General features: G+C 46.1%; 1 protein-coding gene across 5 annotated transcripts in view; it reads right to left on the reverse strand.

Moving 5' to 3' along the window:
- Window positions 1-635: 635 nt before the first annotated feature.
- Window positions 636-20,315, reverse strand: part of LOC140741739 (semaphorin-3A-like) — a 232,579-nt gene continuing 212,899 nt past the window's right edge. For all 5 annotated transcript variants that reach the window (XM_073072064.1, XM_073072068.1, XM_073072066.1 and 2 more), the window contains exons 15-18: window positions 13,853-14,010; window positions 10,195-10,250; window positions 8,976-9,115; window positions 636-2,789 (exon numbers count right to left, since the gene is read on the reverse strand). In XM_073072064.1, coding sequence (XP_072928165.1) covers window positions 2,328-2,789; window positions 8,976-9,115; window positions 10,195-10,250; window positions 13,853-14,010 — 816 coding nt within the window. In that variant the 3' untranslated portion in view covers window positions 636-2,327. The remainder of the gene's footprint in view (window positions 2,790-8,975; window positions 9,116-10,194; window positions 10,251-13,852; window positions 14,011-20,315) is intronic.

Raw genomic sequence — 20,315 nt, forward strand, 5'->3', positions numbered from 1 at the left:
CCTACCCTTAACAGAGGGGTCCATGGACCACAGGTTGAGAAGTCCTGAGTTAGCAGGGTTACCGACATACAAGAAAATCCCATGGGCAGCCAACCACAGTCCACAGATAATTACTTTGAAGCAAACTTGGAGTATTGTGTGCAGTTCTGGTCACCTACCTACAGGAAAAATATCAGTAAGATTGAAAGAGTATGGAGAAAGTATACAGGGATGTTGAGGACCTGAGTTACAAGGGAAGGTTGCATAGGGTAGGACTTCATTTCCTGGTGCACAGGAGCATGAGGGGAGATTTGATAGAGGTATACAAAATTAGGAGGGGTGGAGATAAGCTAAATGAAAACAGGTTTTGCCACTGAAGTTGGGTGAGACTAGAACTAGAGGTCATAGAGGTCTAGGATGAAAGTTGGAAAATTTAAGGGGAACTTGAGGGGGAGCTTCTTCCCTCACAGGATGGTGTGATGTGGAAGTAGTTGATGGGAGCACAACATTTAAGAGAAATTTTTGGAAGGGATATGGAGGTCTATGGTCCAGGTGCAGTGAAATGGGACTAAGCAGGAAAACATTTCAACACAGACTAGATGGGCCGAAGGACCTGTTTCTATGCTGTGGTGTTCCAGGACTCTATGACTCTATGCTTTAGTGATCAAAACAATTTATTGGAAATTAAAAACAGTGACAGTTTAGTACCTTAGCACGTAACAGAATCTGTACCTCACAAATAATACGGTACTGGTCACATGGCATTGACATTCATTGTATAACACAATTGAAACTTGTGAAGGGGTTGACACAATATGTGCTCAAATTTAGTTGTGGAACTGGAGATTATAACCAAGTGAAATATTTTGGACCTTGCTCACAACAGTGAACACGTCAGAGATAAAGAGAATGCTGCAAATGTTCAGGAGGTCAAGCAGCAGCTGTGGAGATGGAATCAGAGTCACGGCTTCATCAGAATTGCGCAGATGAAGTCATCAAACTGAAACGCTAACACTGTTTCTCACTGTACAGATGCTACCTGACCTGCTGTGTGTTTTCACCATTTTGGGTTTCTTTTTTAATCAAAGCATTGACTTTCTTGTCTACAATTAACTTTGCCCTCTGACCTTGTGCTCTGTGCTAATTATATGCCCAAACGCGCTCCATCATTCAACCCAAGCTGGATGCTGATTTGTAACGCAGACGAGAGGAGAAACATTGCAATAACAAGTTCTTCTCAAAGTTTTCTATCTTCACAAAAAACACCAGCAGCACATTCTATTTTCCTTTGAACAGGTTTACACACGACTACCCTCTTATCAGTCCTCACACTGGGCTTGAGTACATTTCAAGGCACTTTCTGTCAAGTCTTTTCTCTTGCAGTTGCGCTTTTTTTTTTGTGCGTGCGGTGAGATTTCTTTGCAGTTATTATGTTCTACATTCATCAGAGCTAACTGGAGTGAGGGTTGGCTACCTCTGGTGTCCAGACCATGGGGAGTGTGAACGATTGAGCAAGCTCTGCTATTGTACATTTCGGGGTGCTAGCGTTAACTGAAAACAGGCATGAAGTAGCAGCAAGCCCCAAAGGCACCAACACCTGACAATAGGGTCCAACCAAAAGAAAACAGAAACATTCATCAGAGGGTCGCCTTCTTCAGGAGCTCTCCCAATCTTCAATTAACCCTTTACAGCCCCTTTGACTCCAAACTGAAAACAGAAATGTCACCAGTTCTATCTACCATTTGGAGTGTAAGTCAGTTGGGTTGTCTCCAAGAGCACACCAAGAAATCCAACGCCCAGGTGCCATTGTAACCACAGATCACTCGGGATTCGATCACTGGGATCCTTTGTTGTTTCCCACATGTCCACTTGCAAGGCCGCCTCGAGCTCGGAAACCTCGGCAGAATTTGGATTGTGTGGGCTGCAAAGGGTTAAAAGCTTTTGCCCCAGCCAATAAGAACACCATATTCCCCAACGTGGTTCGTCTTCAGCCTCGCAGGCGATGGTCGTTTTGAAGGTTGAGATGGAAAGAGGAAGAGACTCTCTCAAGGATGAGAAGCCAAGAGGGACAGGAGAAGCCTCTGAAGACCTAAAGGAGGCTGCTGACAATCCTAATAAGCCCTAGTACTTATTATTGCTATCCATAGCCTTGAATATAAGAAGTAATTCCTACACACTAGAACATAAAGTGATGGGTGTTAGTGTCATAGTGGTTTCAATAGTGAGAGAGATGTCCTTCCACTCGGGAGGTCCATGTAAACCTTGTGCAGGGAAGGTTGGTGCCAAACACATCACTTCAGTCCTCGCCACCGCTCCCAGAAATGTTTCCGCATTCACCCTCCTCGGGATCACTGTACGACCGCGCTGCGAGGAGCCCTCTCGGCGCGCGGGGCTGGCTCATGGGTGCGCCGGTTCCTCCCCTTCCTCACCTCCTGCAGGTGCTTCCACTTGTTCTGCAGGGCCCGGACGGAGTTCCGCTTGTGCTTGGCCTGCTTCACCCTCCGCCTCCACGCCTGCTGGCAGACCTCGTCCACCGTCTTCAGGCTGGGGTGGTCCACCAGCTGCAGGAAGTCCCGGTACCACACCTTCTGGTTGGGGAAGGCCGCCTGCGGGCCGCGGTCCGCGGGAGGGTGATGGCCCAGGAGCTCGTCGGCCTGCTCCAGCCCGATCACCTCCAGCGAGATCTGCATGAGGGTCTGGGTGAAGTCGTGCTCCATGGAGTGACAGAAGAACACGCCGGCGTTCTTGCGGTGAATGCTACGGAGCAGCAAACCTCGCTCGGTCTGGATGATGTGCTCGTTCAGTTGGACCTGAGTACAGAAAAACACACAACGTCAATGGAAGATGACATTGAGAGACTTGGAACAAAAAAAGGTATTGATAATTGGTCCGTGTACTGGAATAAAGTGAAACGCTTTATTTGCATGCCAGCAGGACAGATTATTCCATACACGAGTACTCCAAAGTAGTACAAAAGCAATAACGCAGAATATAATGCTCCAGTTACAGAGAAAGTACAGTGCAGGTAGACAATTAAGGTACAAAGGACATGATGAGATAGACAGATTAGCAGTTCATCTTTTATCGTGGAAACGCAGCCTCCCCTCCATGGACTGTCCATGCTTCTTGCTGCCTTGATAAAGCAGCCAGCATAATCAAAGAACCCCTTCCACGCCAGACAACCTCCCTTCTACCCCCCCCTCCCATGGGCCAGAAGATAAAAATACTAAAAGCAGGTGCCACCAGGCTCAAGGGCAGCTTCTGTGCCATTGCTATCAGACTCCTAAATGGACCTTTTGTATGATAAAATGGGCTCTTGATCTGGATTTCACAACCTATCTCGTTAAGGCCTTATTGCCTGCCTGAACGTGGGCAAAGGCAGAGTTAACACACACAAAATGCTGGAGGAACTCAGCAGGTCAGGCAGCTTCTATGGAAGTGATTGAACGGTTGAAGCTTCAGCCCAATGCTGCTGAGTTCCTCCGCATTCCGTGTGTGTTGCTTTGGACTTCCAGCAACTAAAGACTTTTTCGTGTTTATTTTAAAGGAGTAGGTAAATAGTGGCCACACATACAAAATGCTGGAGGAACTCAGCAGGCCAGACAGCGTCTTACAGAAAAGAGCAAACAAATGATGTTTCAGGTCGAGACCTTTCATCAGGACTGGGGGGGAAAAAAGATGAGAAGTCAGAGTCAGAAGGTGGTGGGAGGGGTGGAAGTAGTACAGGGTGATAGGTGAAACCGGGGAAGGGGGAGGGGTGAAGTAAAGAGCTGGGAAGGTGATTGGTGAAAGAGATAAAGGCTGGAGAAGGGGGAATCTGACAGGAGAGGACAGAAGGCCATGGAAGAAAGGGAATGGGGAGGATCACCAGGACGATGATGGGCAGGTAGATTGTTTCACTTTCCCTGTAATTGGGGCTCTTTATTCTACAATTTCTTGTTGCTTTCCCTTGGATTACGGCAAACAAAGTGTTTCACTGTGCCTTGGTACGTGGCGATAATCATCCAATTAATTTATTTATTGCAAAAGGTTTGTTCAATAGTCTTAAAACAGTGCAACAGAAGCCGTCCTTCCGTCTCAAGCTTTTCTCAACACAATCTCAAGCTTCTGTATCTTCTGCCCTGACAGAAAAGGGGGCAGAAGGAGAGTGGGGTCTTTGATCATGCTGGTGCTTTCACGAGGAAATGGGAGGCATAGGCACAGCCAGTGGAGGGGGAGAACGGATGGTTCTTGTGACAGCCTGGGCAGTGTTCACATCTCTCTGCAGTTCAGTCACAGCAATCACTACTGTCACCTGCCGGATGCTCCCGGTTCACCGAAAGTAAAACCAACAGTGTTTTCTAGGCTAAACAAGGTTATTAGCAAACACATGCTGAATGTGATTGTAGGAAATGCATCTGCATGAAGAAGGGACGTTCACAGGTTGGCTATCAGCTGGAGGGCTTCTGAAGAGGCCGGCTCACAGCTCAAGCGTCCTGGGTTCAATCCTTCACCTCTGGTGCTGTCTATGTGGAGTTTGTCTGTAGGTTTTCCTCAAGAATACAGCCCGGATACAGGACCTTTGTTGCAACCAGTCTGTGGCAATCTCAGTGTCTGCCCCGCTCGTCTCAATTTCCTGTGTTCCACCAACATCCCTTTAAGCCCCATCCGTCCATGTACCTATCCAAGGGCTTCTTAAATGTTACTTCCGTACCCGGCTCTACCACTTCCTCTGGCAGTTCATATTACTCAACCTTTCTAATCTTGGCAACATTTTCACAAACCTCCTCTGTAATCTTTCCAGTTTAACCACAATATGAAAGTAATCAAAACTATGCAGAGTACTCCAAGTGTATAAGATAATGAGCAGCATTGATCGTGTGGATAGTCAGAGGCTTTTCCCCAGGGCTGAAATGGCTAACATGAGAGGGCACGGTTTTAAGGTGCTTGGAAGTAGGTACAGAGGAGATGTCAGGGGTAAGTTTTTTATGCAGAGAGTGGTGAGTGCGTGGAATGGGCTGCCGGCGATGGTGATGGAGGCGGATACGATAGGGTCTTTTAAGAGACTCCTGGACAGGTATATGGAGCTCAGAAAAATAAAGTGCTATGGGTAACCCTAGGTAATTTCTACAGTAAGTACATGTTTGGCACAGCATTGTGGGCTGAAGGGCCTGTATTGTGCTGTAGGTTTTCTTTGTTTCTATACAGCATTAATAATAACTTATACAACTGCAACATAATGTCCCAACTCCTAAACAGTGCTCTGAATGATGAAGGCCACTGCGCTAAATGTCTTTTTCACTACCCTGTCAACAAGTGGGGGGATACATCTCTACCAAAGGAGGTGTAAGGCACTCCTTCCCTCCACTAGCCTGCAGGTCACTCTTGGGAAGGGGTAGCACCTGCTTAGCCCCTGATCAGGGTCATGTGAAGCCATGGGAGCAGATGGTGGATGGTTGTATGACCAATTGGTGCATTTCACAAGTCCTCATTATTCAACCACTGACACCAGACAGACAATCTCTGAAGAGTACTGATAATGGCTGTAGTCGACTATCTCGTAAAGAAACTGTCCAGAAGAAGGCAATGGCAAGCCACTTCTGTAGAAAATTTGCAGAGAACAATCATGGTCATGAGAAGACCATGATCACCCATGTGTTACAGATCTACAAGTGATGCCACTTTCAAAGATCTGTCCACTTGTACTCCTCCCTCCCTCTGATTCATTCCACTCCCTAGTGCCCTATCATTCCCGGTATGAGACCTAGACTGGATTAACTTTCCAAAACAGGTGCTCCAGTTTCTTCCCACGTCCCAAAGACACGTGGGTTAATTAGCTGCTGTAAATTGTCCCTTGTGTGTTAAGTGACAGATAAAGGATGTGTGGGAAAATTGAAGTAAAAGTAGTGTGAAATGAGTTTTCCCAACTTTTTTATGCTGTGGGCCCCTCCCATTAACTGAATGGTACTTGGACCCCAGATGTGAATGGTCAACACCAACACTGTGGGCCAGATGACTGGTTTTGTGCTGTGCAACTCCAATGTTACTAGAATAGCACAAAAACATAAATAAGACCAGGATTAGTCACAGAAAATTATCTATCACACTGTGGCTGGAGTACATGTGCTCAAAATCACTGAAAGTTTAACCAAGGGAGAATAAAGTCACAGGGCACAGTATACAAACTCAGACATTTGTATACACAGCTGCATCAAAGAACGATTCCAATTTTGTACGTATCGTTCCATTCTTCCATCCTGCCCTCCCATCAGGAAGCCTCCTATAGAGGGAGCAGGAATCAAGGACTGTAAGATTATATTCGTTAACCCCACCATTACCTCCAGCTTCACCAGAAGTTGACGAGAAGCAAGGCTATTCAAAGTATGGAGAAAACCCATTTTATCCAAATGACCACAGCTGTTAGCAAGTGTCTGTGGCCCATCCTTCATATCCTCCATATCAAAATCCCAGCTTTAATCATAACGGTTAGGAGATCATAAGACATTGGAGCAGAATTAGGCCATTTGGCCCATCAAGCCTGTTTCGCTTTTCGATCATGGTTTTATTATCCCTCACCACTCCATTCCCCTGCCTTCTCCATGTAACCTTTGATGCTCTTACTAATCAAAAACCTATCAACCTCTGCTTAAAACATACCCAATCTTGGCCTGCACTTTGCTAGAGTGGAGAAAACAGGCGTGAGGCTGCTTGTGTACAAGAAGACTCTGCAAACACTGATGTGACAGTGACCAGGTTACCCAGTTGAGTGTTGTTGGGCAAGAGGTTCATGTTGACCAGGATCTGAAGGGGACTGCCTAGTCTCAGGCAGTGGAACTCTGGAACACAGTGCCCGAGCATGAAAGCTGCTGAGAAGGCTGAGAAGGCAAATATCCTCACAACTTTTAAGAAGCCTCTGGGTGAGAACTTGAAATGCCAATGCACAGTAGGCTAAGGACCAAGTGATGGTCTTTAGGTTCAGTATAGATAGGTGCTTGATACTTGGCAGTGAAAATAGTGGGATGATGTGTCTTTTTCTGTGCAGAAACAAGGACATAATGTCGAGGCTTTATAAAGCACAGGTGAGGCCTCACTCGGAGTATCGCGAGCTACTCACCCTCATTCAGAAGAATGAGGTGTGACCTCATTGAAACCTATTGAATGTTGAAAGACCTCGATAGAGTGAATGTGGAGAGGATGTTTCCTATGGTGAGGGTGGCAAGACTAGAAGGCACAGCCTCAGAATAGAGCGGCATCCTTTTAGAATGGAGATGAGGAGAAATTTCTTTAGCTAGAGTCTGTGGAATTCATCACCACACATGGCTGTGGAGGCCATGTCATTGGGTATATTTAAGGCAGAGGTTGACAGGTTCTTGATTAGTCAGGGCATGAAGGGATGCGGAATGCAGGGTATTAGGGCTAAGAGGGAAAATTGATCAGCCATGATGAACTCCAGGAGTTCGGCTGAATGAGTAAAAGGGAACGTTAAAGTTGGGAGGCTTAGGTAATGGAGGGAGGAAGGAGCATTAGTCAGAAATGTAGAGAGATTAGACACACACACACACACACACACACAAAATGCCGGAGGAACTCAGGGTTAGAGGACTGTGTCTGTGAGTAGGTGGGAAGGAGGAAAGAAGCTCCTTTTGCTGTTATTTGGTTGCTTGTTGTGTTCTGTGTTGTTCTGCTGAGCATCGTTGGAGCTGGAATGTGGAGCAACACCTGCAGGTTGCCCCCTAGGTGTGATAGTTGTTAATGCAAATGATGCATCTCACTCTGAGCTTTGATGTACATGTGATAAATAAATCTGAATCAGGTCATTATTATTAACGTGTGCCGTGTCGTGTGACATGTGTGATCGTGGCCTCTGACCATAATTGCTCTTGGCAAATTTTTCTCAGAAGCGGGTTGCCACTGCTTTCTTCAGGACAGTGTCTTTACAAGACGGGCGACCCCAGCCGTTATCAGCACTCTTCAGATATTGTCTGCCTGGCATCATTGGTCACGTAACCAGGATTTGTGATGTGCATCAGCTGCTCATATGACCATTCAGCACCCTCTCCCATGGTAACATGTGACCCTGATCAGGGGGTGCAGAGGGGCTAAGCAGGTGCTACGCCTTACCCAAAGGTGATCTGCAGGATAGCAGAGGGAAGGAGCGCATTATACCTCCTTTGGTAGAGATGTATCTCCACCCCGCCAACAAATCGGGTCAGGCAGCATCTATGAACCATTTGAAATTTCAGACTGGAAAGGAAGGGAATAGAAGCCAGAATAAGATGGAGTGTGGGGGGTGGGGGGGGGGGGAAGGAGTACAAGCTGGCAGGTGATAAATAAGACCAAGTTAGTGAGAAGGTGGGTGGGAGAGGGAGGAGGAATGAAATGAGAAGATGGGAGGGGATAGGTGGAAGAGGTATATGGCTGAAGAAGAAGGAATCCGATCAGTCAGTGGACCATAGGATAAAGGGAAGGAGGTGGGAACCAGAGGGAGGAGATGAGCAGGTCTTGAGTGTGAGGAGGAGAAGAGGAGTGAGAGAGTAACTGAAATGGGAGAATTAAGAGGGGGGTGGGGAACAGAGGGAAGATGTTACAGAGGAAATCAATGTTGATGCCATTAGATTGCAGACGGCCCAGATGGAATATAAGGTGTTGCTCCTCATTTAGCCTCATTGTAGCAGTAGTCAAAGCCATGGACAGACATGTCAGTGTAGGAATGGGAGATGAGGCAATGGTGGAGAAGGGAAGGGGACGACAGTGGAATGCCAGTCAACACACAGCACATGTCAATGGGCAGGAGAGATGAGCAGGTGTAAGGCATAAGTAACTGATTGAGGCTTAAGGAGTGAAAGGTAAATGAAGGTCCTCTGGTCCTGTTCATTAAACAGTGGGAACTTTTTGATGCTCGACAGGGTGCAGAAAAGTAAAGGTATGAAACTCGAAATCCAGTAAAGCTGGCGTCCACACACCAACAGATGAAGTCTTTCGCTATTCTCAATGAAAATCCATAGAATTCTGCCTACCTCATCTTTGGGACCACCGGGCCGTTTCTGGAAGGTCCAGGTGACTTGGGCCTGCAGGGATTTGGGGATGCACTCCAAGAACGAGCTGCTGCCTTCCACTCCGTACAACTTCTTCTCTATCACCCTGTGCCGATGGCGATCTGTGAAAGAAATTGTCGAGTGTCACCACACTGCAATCAAACAGCATCATAGAATTTGTGGCTGTGGGCATAGGTTAAGTAGAATTTGTGGAAAAACTATACATAAAAGAAGATTGGCATTCAACCAAATTGTCCAAATAAATAAAATACATATAAATACTGAGAACGTAAGTTATAGAGCTTTGAAAGTGAGTCTGTAGGTTGTGGAATCAGTTCAGTGTTAAGGTGAGTGAAGTTTTCCACACTGATTCAGAAGAACTGATGGTTGTAAGGTAATAACTGTTCTTGAATGAGGTGGTGAGGGACCTAAGGCTCCTGTGCCTCCTGTCCTATGGCAGTAGTGAGAAGAGAGCATGACCTGGGTGGTGGGGTCCTCGATGATGGATGCTTCTTTCTTGTGGTGGTACCCCTTGCAAATGTGCTCAGTGGAGGGGAGGGCTTTGCCTGTGATGGGTTTGGCCGATCTATCGGGCCAGATTGAAAGGGTCAGGATGTCGGCACCAGAGGTGAGGGACAGGCCAGTGTTCATCCTGTTGCTCCATGAGGTTTCCCACTCAGGATCAACAGTTATTCTTATAATTACTTGTCTCCGCGCTGACCTGAGGCTGTGGCCTGCAAGTAATGGGCTCCTGAATTGGCTGCAGCGATGACTGGCTTCACGGCTGTGGGCTCACTTTGTGACCTTCAGTTCTGAATATTGTTTGCTTACTTTTAATTTTTTGCACAATATGTTCTTTTCTGCACATTGGGTGTCTGACATTCTTTTTTTAAAAATGAGTTTTATTGGGTTTCTTTGTTTTGTGGCTGCCTGTAAGGAAATGAATCTCAAAGGTGTATATAGTAGACACTTTGATAATAAGTGTACTTTGAACCTTAGAATCTTTATCCTTAGCATTGTTAAGTTTAGTGTTCTTGGTTGTGGAGTGGAAACATTTGAGCTCACACAGAAGGGTATAGCTAACTGACCCACAGTGGACAAGCAGGTCAGGTTCGTTCCCAATAGATAAAGGCATAGTCCCCACATAATGGATATCCTGAATTCCAGTCAGGAACAAGACAGAACACACTTCTCATCGTACCTCCAGAACACAAAGTGTTGGGATCTCCGTTCCTCACATCTTGCCGCCGGAACCTCCTAGGAAGAAACACAGACGTAAGGTGATCCCGTAGAAAAGCCTCAGATAATTATGTCAGGATTATCCTTAAATGAGATGAATGGTCCCAAGGCCAGTAGAGTGGACAGTATTCCCACAGAAAGTTTCCACAACCAGTAGGTGAGCCTTTACTCTGGATTTTGAGGACCTCTGTCCTTTCAAATTGCCATAGGGTTCAACATATCTACCTCTCCCACACAATGTCTTGGTTTACTGTCTTATCCGATGACAGAGTTCATTCCCTGGAGCGTAGGAGAATGAGGGGAGATTTGATAGAGGTGCAAGACATTAGGAAAGGTATAAACGCAGGCAGGCTTTTTCCACTGAGGTTAGGTGAGACTAGAACTAGAGGTCATAGGTGAAGGGTGAAAGGAGAAATATTTAAGGGAAACTGAGGAGGGAACTTCTTCACTCAGAGGGTGGTGAGAGTGTGGAAGGAGCTGCCAGCAGGAGTGGCGGTAATGGGTTTGATTTCAACATTTAAGAAAATTTGAGGAAGCACATAGATGGGAGGGGAATGGAGGGCGATGCGCCAGGTGCAGGTCGATGGGACCAGGCAGAGAAATAGTTCAGCCTGGACTAGATGAGCTGAAGGGACTGTTTCAGTGCTATGACCCCAGCAACTGTGTAATACACCTGTATATGTAATCAGCTCTAAGGATACATGACATGAAAGCCTGTTTATGCCAGTAACCTGGCCTCTTCGTTCCTTCACTCCCATCATAAATCTGGATCTGGTTCCTATCGCATGAGCTGGTCTCTGACTTGAGGAAGTGCACGTGCTCCTGTTTACATCAACAATGCGGAGGTCAAGAGTGTGGTAAGGCATAGATGGGATATATGGTTAACATCTTTTTCTCATCAGGGCAGGAATGCCAAATGCGAGTGGACATGCAGTTCAGTTGCTGGGGGGTGGTGGGGGGCAAGAGTTAAGCTTAAGAGAAATGTGGGGCCATGTTTATTTTACACATAGAGTAGAAGGGGCTTGGAATGGGCTACCGAGGGAGTAGCAGTGGAAGCAGACATGATTACGAAGGGATGTGGATCGTGTACAGGCAGAAGTGATTTAGTTTTGTTCAGTATCGTGTGGGTGGTAAGGTCTCTTTCTCTGCTGTACTTCTCCATGTTCACCTCCCACCTTCAACAAGCTAATGTAATATTGAAATCTACAGCACTGGGAACTGATTTCTCTGCATCAGTTGCCTATCTGTGATATTGGCTCAGCTTGTTCGCTTTCTCCTCAGCCTTTTTCCTTTGTTTTCTCTCTGAAAGAGGGATACTAGTGCAGACGGCCCTGCTGAGCATGCTCCCTGCTCCATGTCGCACTCCCCGTCTCCTCATTATTCTGGTTATTCTTCTTCTCCACTCAGGGTGTCGACTTGGAACTTTGACTGACACGCACGCGCACACACACACACACACACACACACACACAGACGCACGCATGCACCCACGCGCACACACACACACATCTCAATCTGCTGAATTCCCCAACTCCAGATTTCAGTAGGCTCTTGCGATGCCAGACATTTCCTGCATTACTTTGCCATTGTTCTCACTCTCTGACTGCTCCTACTGACCAGATAACCCCGACCTCGTGGTCAGCCCACTGTCCCTTAAAGTTTTTATAACCAAGGGTGGAAGTCGGGTTCGAGCTTCCACTACCTATCAAATGCTCCCGATGATGTGTGTCTCAAATAGCCCCTGACAACCAATTCCAGCTCCTGGCCTTCACGTGTGGCTCAGCTACTAAGTCTAGTGGAACTGTTTCTACTGAGAGGCGAAGGGGCACCAGAGAGTTACTGCCATCTTAAAACCAGTCGCTTTGGGCAGATGGGGCCTGTCAGCCAGGCTTGAGAAGGAAACCTCTGATCTCAAATCTCCACTGCTTTGCGCCTATACCCACTGATGGGGAAGGCTTGGGGAGTGAACTATGAGGAAAAATCCGGAGCTGGAGTCCCGAAGGCAGTCCTACGCTGATTTAACGCTAACTGCGATGCTGCTGGTGCCAAACTGTATCGGTCTCTGCCGTTCCTTTGGATTCATCAGATGCGTTGGGTGGTGTGGGGGGAGAAGCCTATTGCATAGGCAACTGCTTGTTCTCCATATTTTACTGCTCTGGCTTCCCTAACACATTGACAGCTAGGACACAACATCTGTGGTCAAGAGCCTGCTAATTAAATTTGCTGATGACACTACACTGATTGGCCTTGTCTCAAACAATAACGAGGTGGCCTACAGGAAAGAAGTCATCTCTCTGACACAGTGGTGTCAAGAAAACAACCTCTCCCTCAAAGTTGCAAAGACAAAGCAGCTGGTTGTGGCTTAAAAGAGGAATGGAGACAGGCTAACCCCCTAATGACATCAATGGATCTGGGGTTGAGAGGGTAAACGGCTTCAAGTTCCTCGTCATCCACATTACTGAGGACCTCGTGGTCTGTACACACCAGCTATGTGGTGAAAAAAGCACAACAGTGCCTTTTTCACCTCAGGTGGTTGAGGAAGTTTGGTATGGACCCCCAAATCCTAAGAATTTTCTACAGGGGCAGAATTGAGAGCATCCTGACTGGCTGCATCACTGCCTGGAATGGGAACTGTACCTCTCTTAACCGCAGGACTCTGCAGAGTGTGGTGCGGACAGCCCAGCACATCGTAGATGTGAACTTCCCATGATTCAGGACGTTTACAAGCATAGGTGTGTAAAAAGGGCCCGTAGGATCATTGGGGTCCCAAACCATCCCAACCACAATCTATTCCAGCTGCTACCATCCGGGAAACGGTACCACAGCATAAATGTCAGGATCAACAGGCTCTGGGACAGCTTCTTCCACCAGGCCATCAGACTGATAAACTCACGCTGACTTGAGTATACTCTATACTGCATTGACTGTTCTATTTATTATAAATTACTATGAATACACATTGCACATTCAGATGTAGACATAACATAGATTTTTATTCCTCGTGTATGGGAAGGACTTAAGAAATAAAGTCAATTCAATTCATAGTTACCCCAGTTTTACCCTATCAGATACGTCCCTTATCCCCAACATGCCTAAAGCTTAACCCTTCCTTTTCTGAAGAGGGGTCTTTGATCTGAAAGGTTCCCTCTGAAAAACTGGGGTGACATGGTAGTGTGATGGTTAGCAAAATGCTTTAAGTGTCAGCGATCAGGACTCAAGTCCTGCCACTGTCTGTAAGTTCACCCCGGTGACCGCTTGGGTTTCCTCTGGGTGCTCCAGTTTCCCCCCACATTCCAAAAGGCATTCACTTACTAAGTGATGGGCATGTTATGTTGGCACCAGAAACATGCCAGTTCTAGCAAGCTGGCTTCTAGCACATGCTCAGACTGTGTTGGTCATTGTCACAAATCACACTTTTCACTGTTTGTTCCTATGTATATGTGACATATTAAATTAATCTTTTAAAAAAAAATTCCCCCCTCCTCCACCATCCCTACACCTTAACCCTTCCCTGCCTCACAAAGGGCCTTTGACCTGAAGCATTGACACCTTTTCTTCTCTCACAGACGCAGCGCCACCTACTGGGAATTCGCAGTGGTTACTGATCGTACTTTAGTTACCTCTTGGTGTTTGACAGGTATCTGGTGCATGTGTTTCCGTCCCAGGCACAGTAGGGATCTCGGGCCAGGCAGCACTCAGCACACGCCTTTCCATAGATGCTGCAGCGTTGCAGAGGCAGCTGGGAGATTGCTGAATCGGAGCCAATGTACAGCTGTTGCTGTTTAAAGACAAAACAACAAAGAGAGACATCTGTAAAGATTAGCGACGGGGGTTACAAATACCCACAGTTTGGATCCTCTCATAACGTTCTCATGGAAAGAGAACACCAGTGGATCAAACTATCACTGCAGTGCTTTCAAAGGACCATCAGCTGCTGTTGACTTTCGGTTATCCTGTACAATTATTCCGATCCTGGGAAATATCAGATTTTATGTAGACAGCATGCAAGAATTCCAAGGGTGCCCAATTCTTTGAGCAGCACACACAAAATGCTGGAGGAACTCAGTAAATCCATGGGGAGGGGAATAAACAGTCAAAGTTTTGGGCCAAGATCTTGGCGCCACAAGTCTTGTGCCTTGCATTGAGATGAATGGATGGTGCAGGAGAGCAGGGTGCATCGGGGTTGACGAGAGAAGGAAAAGAAAAAAGTGCAAAGGTTCAGTCTGTAATTTCTAAGTACCTGTCGATAGAGACTGAGAATGGGAAAATTTCACGTTACAAAAATGGAAGCATGGTTTTATCTGGTAACTCACAAACATGAGAAAATCTGCAGAAGCAGATTGGAGAAATCTTGGAGAACACACACACACACACACACACACACACAAAATGCTGGAGGAATGTGGCAGGTCAGGCAATATCTATGGAAAAGAGTGAACAGTTGATGTTTCAGGCCGAGACCTTCCTGAAAATTAGTAGTCACCTGGGCAAGTTTTGTTTGGTTAGACAAAGCCAGAGGGGATTTGTTGGAGACAAACTGCATCTAGCTAAGTTTGATGACTTAACACCAATGCCTTGTGGCGCTCCACTCTCACCATTCCCAACATCCTTTGCTCTCGCCAGATTTACAAACTCGCTCTCTGCTCCACATTGACAAATACTGTACTGTTGGAAAAGTTTTGGGCACCCTAGAGATAGATATATATGTCTAAGACATTTACATAATACCGTATCTTAAAACTTAAGGAGTTATCATCACTGATCCTTAACTGCTCACCCACTGAGAGGTGGGTCACCTGGCCGGGTTCATTACCCAAAGAGAGAGTAAGTTAAGAGAGATTTTCCATTGGTGGAGAGGCCAATATCAGGAGAAGCAAAGCTATAGTGAATGGTAAAAGAACCAAGAGTGACACACGGGAGAGTATGGTGGCTCAGTGAGTGTTCAGGTCTGGAAAGCCTTACGGGGATAACAGAGGAGGCAGATCCAACTGCAGAGTTCAAAAAGAAGCTCAGTTAAGTACAGGTATCTAGAGGGAAGAAGTTTCAGGTACGGGGAAGGGAGCTGAAGAATGGAAACCAGATGTATTGCTCTTCAAGCAGGAAAGGGACACAAGGATGCAATGGTGAGCCAGAATCAATGCCGAGACAGCAACAATAAAAGCTCTAAACACAAAAGAGATTCTGCAGATGCTGGAAATCTACAGTAATGCACATTAAATGCTGGAGGAACTGAGCAGGTCAGGCAGCATCTATAGAATGAAGTAAAGAGTCGACAAGGTCTGAAACATCAACTCCTTATTACTTTGCATAGATGCTGCTCAACCAGCTGAGCTCCTCCGGCAAATTGGATGTGTTACTCTGAATTTCCCAGATCTGTAGAATCTTGTGAATAGATCACAATCAAGTTCACCATCAGTGACATATGTCGTAAGATTTGTTGTCTTGTGGTAGCAATATTGTACAAGATATCCCCTCTTGAGTCCTGATGAAGGTCCCTTTACATAGCTGCTGCCTGACTTGCTGAGTTCCTCCAGCATTGTGTATGCGCTTGTAACAAATAACACATAACAACAGGGTGGCAGGGTGGAGGTGTAAGGTGTAAGGCCTTTCCTTCACTAACCTGCAGGTCGCTCTTGGGCAAGGTGTAGCACCTGCTGAGCCTCCCCAATCAGGGTCACGTGAACACATAGGAGCAAGTGGTGGATGGTTGTCTGATAAAACCCGGTTATGCAACCACTGGCATTAGGCATGTCAGAAGTATTGATAACGGCTGGGGTAACCCGTCTTTTAAAGAAGACGTTGACCAGAAGAAGGCAATGGCAAAGCACTTCTGTAGAAAAATCTGCCAAGTACAATCACGGTCAAAAGACCATGATCACACGCATCATACAACATGGCACAAAACGAGTGAACGAAGTACCCACAAAAAGCCAGTAAGCACACTCCTCAAACTTACAAAGGACAGGAAGTTTCAAACACTGCCATTTTCAAAGTATTCAGAACTTCAACAAAGGTTAGAGTCACAGAATTAACAATGCATAAACAGCGAGGGAAAACCCATCCCCCCCACTCGTCCACCAGCAGTGAAACCAACAGGACTTCCAAGCATTCGGTCCTAATCTTCTTGTAGTGTGGGCTTGCATTCCACTTACCGTTTAAATTCTGGTTTGTTCCTGTAAAAATCCCCCGTAATAATGGAACATAACAAGAAGCTGCTTACAAACTCATTAGTCAAATTAACGAGCAAAACCTTGAGCAATTTGTCTTCAGTTTTCACAGCTGCACATTAATAGTTGGGCTTAGAGTGCCCAACAGATGTGACCACACGATTAATGTACAAACCACTGTCTTCTCTTTCAATATTATAGATTCAAATTTTACCCATTGATAGAATTTCCATGCTTCATGCCACTTAATCTTTTCAACATATAGCATGTTAGATTTTCTTTTAAGTATTGCATTCACATTTTTACCACAGTAAACTGTCACAATGCAATCCAGAGTTAGTAATTAAAAGATCACTTTGAAAAACACTCGCCAGTTGCTACAGATGTATCGTGTAGAGCATTCTAACTGGCTGCATCACCGAGTGGCATTGGGGAGGGGTGCACATGCACAGGGTTGAAATATGCTGGAGAAAGTTGTAAGATCAGTCAGCTCCATTATGAGCACTAGCCTCCGTAGTATCTAGGATAGATGTCTCAAAAAGATGGCATCCATCATTAAGGACCCCCATCACCTAGGTCATGCCCTCTTCTCATTGCTACCATCAGGGAGGAGGTACAGGAGCCTGAAGGCACACACTCAGCGATTCAGGACCAACTTCTTCCCCTCTGCCATATGGTTTCTGAATGGACATTGAACCCATGAAAACTACCTCACTATTTTTTAAAAATTTCCTCTTTTTTTGCACTACTGCTTAATTTAACTATTATATACTGTACATATACTTACAGTAATTCACAGCTCTTTTTCTATTATGTATTGCATTGTACTACTGCTGCAAGGTTAACAAATTTCATGACGCACGCCGATGATATTAAACCTGATTCTGAAAATTCATAAACTTCCCCAATTCCTTGCCCTAACGCCCTTTACAGTAACTTTATAAATCCTAAATCCATCTAAACCTGCTTCCAGGTTCTCCCACATGGAAAAGGCAAGAGAAAAATCCTTGGAAATTCCCTTGGTGAAATATCTTGGCCTGGTCCCAATGTCCACCCTGACCAGTCCATCTCATTTCCCAGGACTCAATCCTAGGCCCTCTTGGCCTAAGCAGTTAATGTGCCCATGTAAACAATGCTGTCATTGACCTGGCATCAAACAGGAAGGCATTCTCAGGGTGAATCAACATAACAGATTCTGCAGATGCTGGGAATCTAGAGCAATACACACAAATGCTGGAGAAACCTAGCAGATCAGGCAGCATCTACAGAGGGGAATAAACAGTTGCCATTTTGGGCCAAGGCCCTTCAGCAGACTGGGTACGAAGGAAGAAGAAGTCAGAATAAGGTGGAGGGAGAGTAAGTAACCAAATATGGAAGGAGATAGATCGGTGAGGCCGGGTAAGTGGGAAGGTGGGGGAGGGGGAATGATGTTAGAAGCTGGGAGGTGACAGGTGGAAGAGTTGAATGACTTCAGACCTGTTGCCTTGACGTCGCACGTGATGAAGACCATGGAGCGGCTGATAATACAGAATCTGAGGCCACAAACCAGGCACGCCCAGGATCCTCTTCAGTTTGCGTATAAGGAGAAGGTGGGAGTGGAGGATGCTATCACGTATTTGCTGCACAAATCACTCTCTCACCTAGATGGGGTCAGTTGTGCTGTGAGGATTACATTCCTTGACTTCTCTAGTGCCTTTAACACCATCCAGCCCAAGATCTTAAGGCACAAACTAACGGAGATGGGAGTAGACTCTCACATGGTGGATTGGATAGTGGACTACTTGACAGATAGACCTCAGTATGTGCGGTTGGGAGACTGTAGATAGATAGATAGATAGATACTTTATTCATCCCCATGGGGAAATTCAACTTTTTTTTCCAATGACCCATACACTTGTTGTAGCAAACTAACTACATACAATACTTAACTCAGTAAAAAATATGATATGCATCTAAATCACTATCTCAAAAAGCATTAATAATAGCTTTTAAAAAGTTCTTAAGTCCTGGCGGTTGAATTGTAAAGCCTAATGGCATTGGGGAGTATTGACCTCTTCATCCTGTCTGAGGAGCATTGCATCAATAGTAACCTGTCACTGAAACTGCTTCTCTGTCTCTGGATGGTGCTATGTAGAGGATGTTCAGAGTTTTCCATAATTGACCGTAGCCTACTCAGCACCCTTCGCTCAGCTACCGATGTTAAACTCTCCAGTACTTTGCCCACGACAGAGCCCGCCTTCCTTACCAGCTTATTAAGACGTGAGGCGTCCCTCTTCTTAATGCTTCCTCCCCAACATGCCACCACAAAGAAGAGGGCGCTCTCCACAACTGACCTATAGAACATCTTCAGCATCTCACTACAGACATTGAATGACACCAACCTTCTAAGGAAGTACAGTCGACTCTGTGCCTTCCTGCACAAGGCATCTGTGTTGGCAGTCCAGTCTAGCTTCTCGTCTAACAGTACTCCCAGATACTTGTAGGTCTTAACCTGCTCCACACATTCTCCATTAATGATCACTGGCTCCATATGAGGCCTAGATCTCCTAAAGTCCACCACCATCTGTAGGTCTGACACGGTGGTCAGCAGCACAGGAGCGCCGCAGGGAACCGTACTCTCTCCGGTCCTGTTCACCCTGTACACATCAGACTTCCAATATAACTCGGAGTCCTGCCATGTGCAGAAGTTCGCTGATGACACGGCCATAGTGGGGTGTGTCAGGAATGGACAGGAGGAGGAGTATAGGAAACTGATACAGGACTTTGTGATATGGTGCAACTCAAACTACCTGCGTCTCAATATCACCAAGACCAAGGAGATGGTGGTGGACTTTAGGAGATCTAGGCCTCATATGGAGCCAGTGATCATTAATGGAGAATGTGTGGAGCAGGTTAAGACCTACAAGTATCTGGGAGTACAGTTAGACGAGAAGCTAGACTGGACTGCCAACACAGATGCCTTGTGCAGGAAGGCACAGAGTCGACTGTACTTCCTTAGAAGGTTGGCGTCATTCAATGTCTGTAGTGAGATGCTGAAGATGTTCTATAGGTCAGTTGTGGAGAGCGCCCTCTTCTTTGTGGTGGCGTGTTGGGGAGGAAGCATTAAGAAGAGGGACGCCTCACGTCTTAATAAGCTGGTAAGGAAGGCGGGCTCTGTCGTGGGCAAAGTACTGGAGAGTTTAACATCGGTAGCTGAGCGAAGGGCGCTGAGTAGGCTACGGTCAATTATGGAAAACTCTGAACATCCTCTACATAGCACCATCCAGAGACAGAGAAGCAGTTTCAGCGACAGGTTACTATTGATGCAATGCTCCTCAGACAGGATGAAGAGGTCAATACTCCCCAATGCCATTAGGCTTTACAATTCAACCGCCAGGACTTAAGAACTTTTTAAAAGCTATTATTAATGCTTTTTGAGATAGTGATTTAGATGCATATCATATTTTTTACTGAGTTAAGTATTGTATGTAATTAGTTTTGCTACAACAAGTGTATGGGACATTGGAAAAAAAGTTGAATTTCCCCATGGGGATGAATAAAGTATCTATCTATCTATCGAGATAAAGGGCTTAAGAAGAAGGAATCTGACAGGAGAGCAGAGTGGGCCATGGGAGAAAGGGAAGGAGGGCACCAGAGGGAGGTGATGGGCAGGTGAGGAGAAGAGGCAAGAGGGCAGAGAGGGGAACAGAAGAAGAGAGAAGGGGGAGGGAAAGAAAATTACCAGAAGGAGAAATCAATGTTCATGCCATTAGGTTGGAGGTTACCTAGACGGAATATGAGGTGTTGCTCCTCTAGCCCGAGTGGCCTCATCATGGCAAAAGAGGAGGCCATGGACCAACATGACCGAACGGGAATGGGAAGTAGAATTAAACTGGGAGACCACTGGGACAGACATCAGTCTCTGTGGTTCTCTGCC

The sequence above is a fragment of the Hemitrygon akajei genome, chromosome 19 (assembly GCF_048418815.1).
Source record: "Hemitrygon akajei chromosome 19, sHemAka1.3, whole genome shotgun sequence".
In the NCBI taxonomy this organism is placed as follows: domain Eukaryota; kingdom Metazoa; phylum Chordata; class Chondrichthyes; order Myliobatiformes; family Dasyatidae; genus Hemitrygon; species Hemitrygon akajei.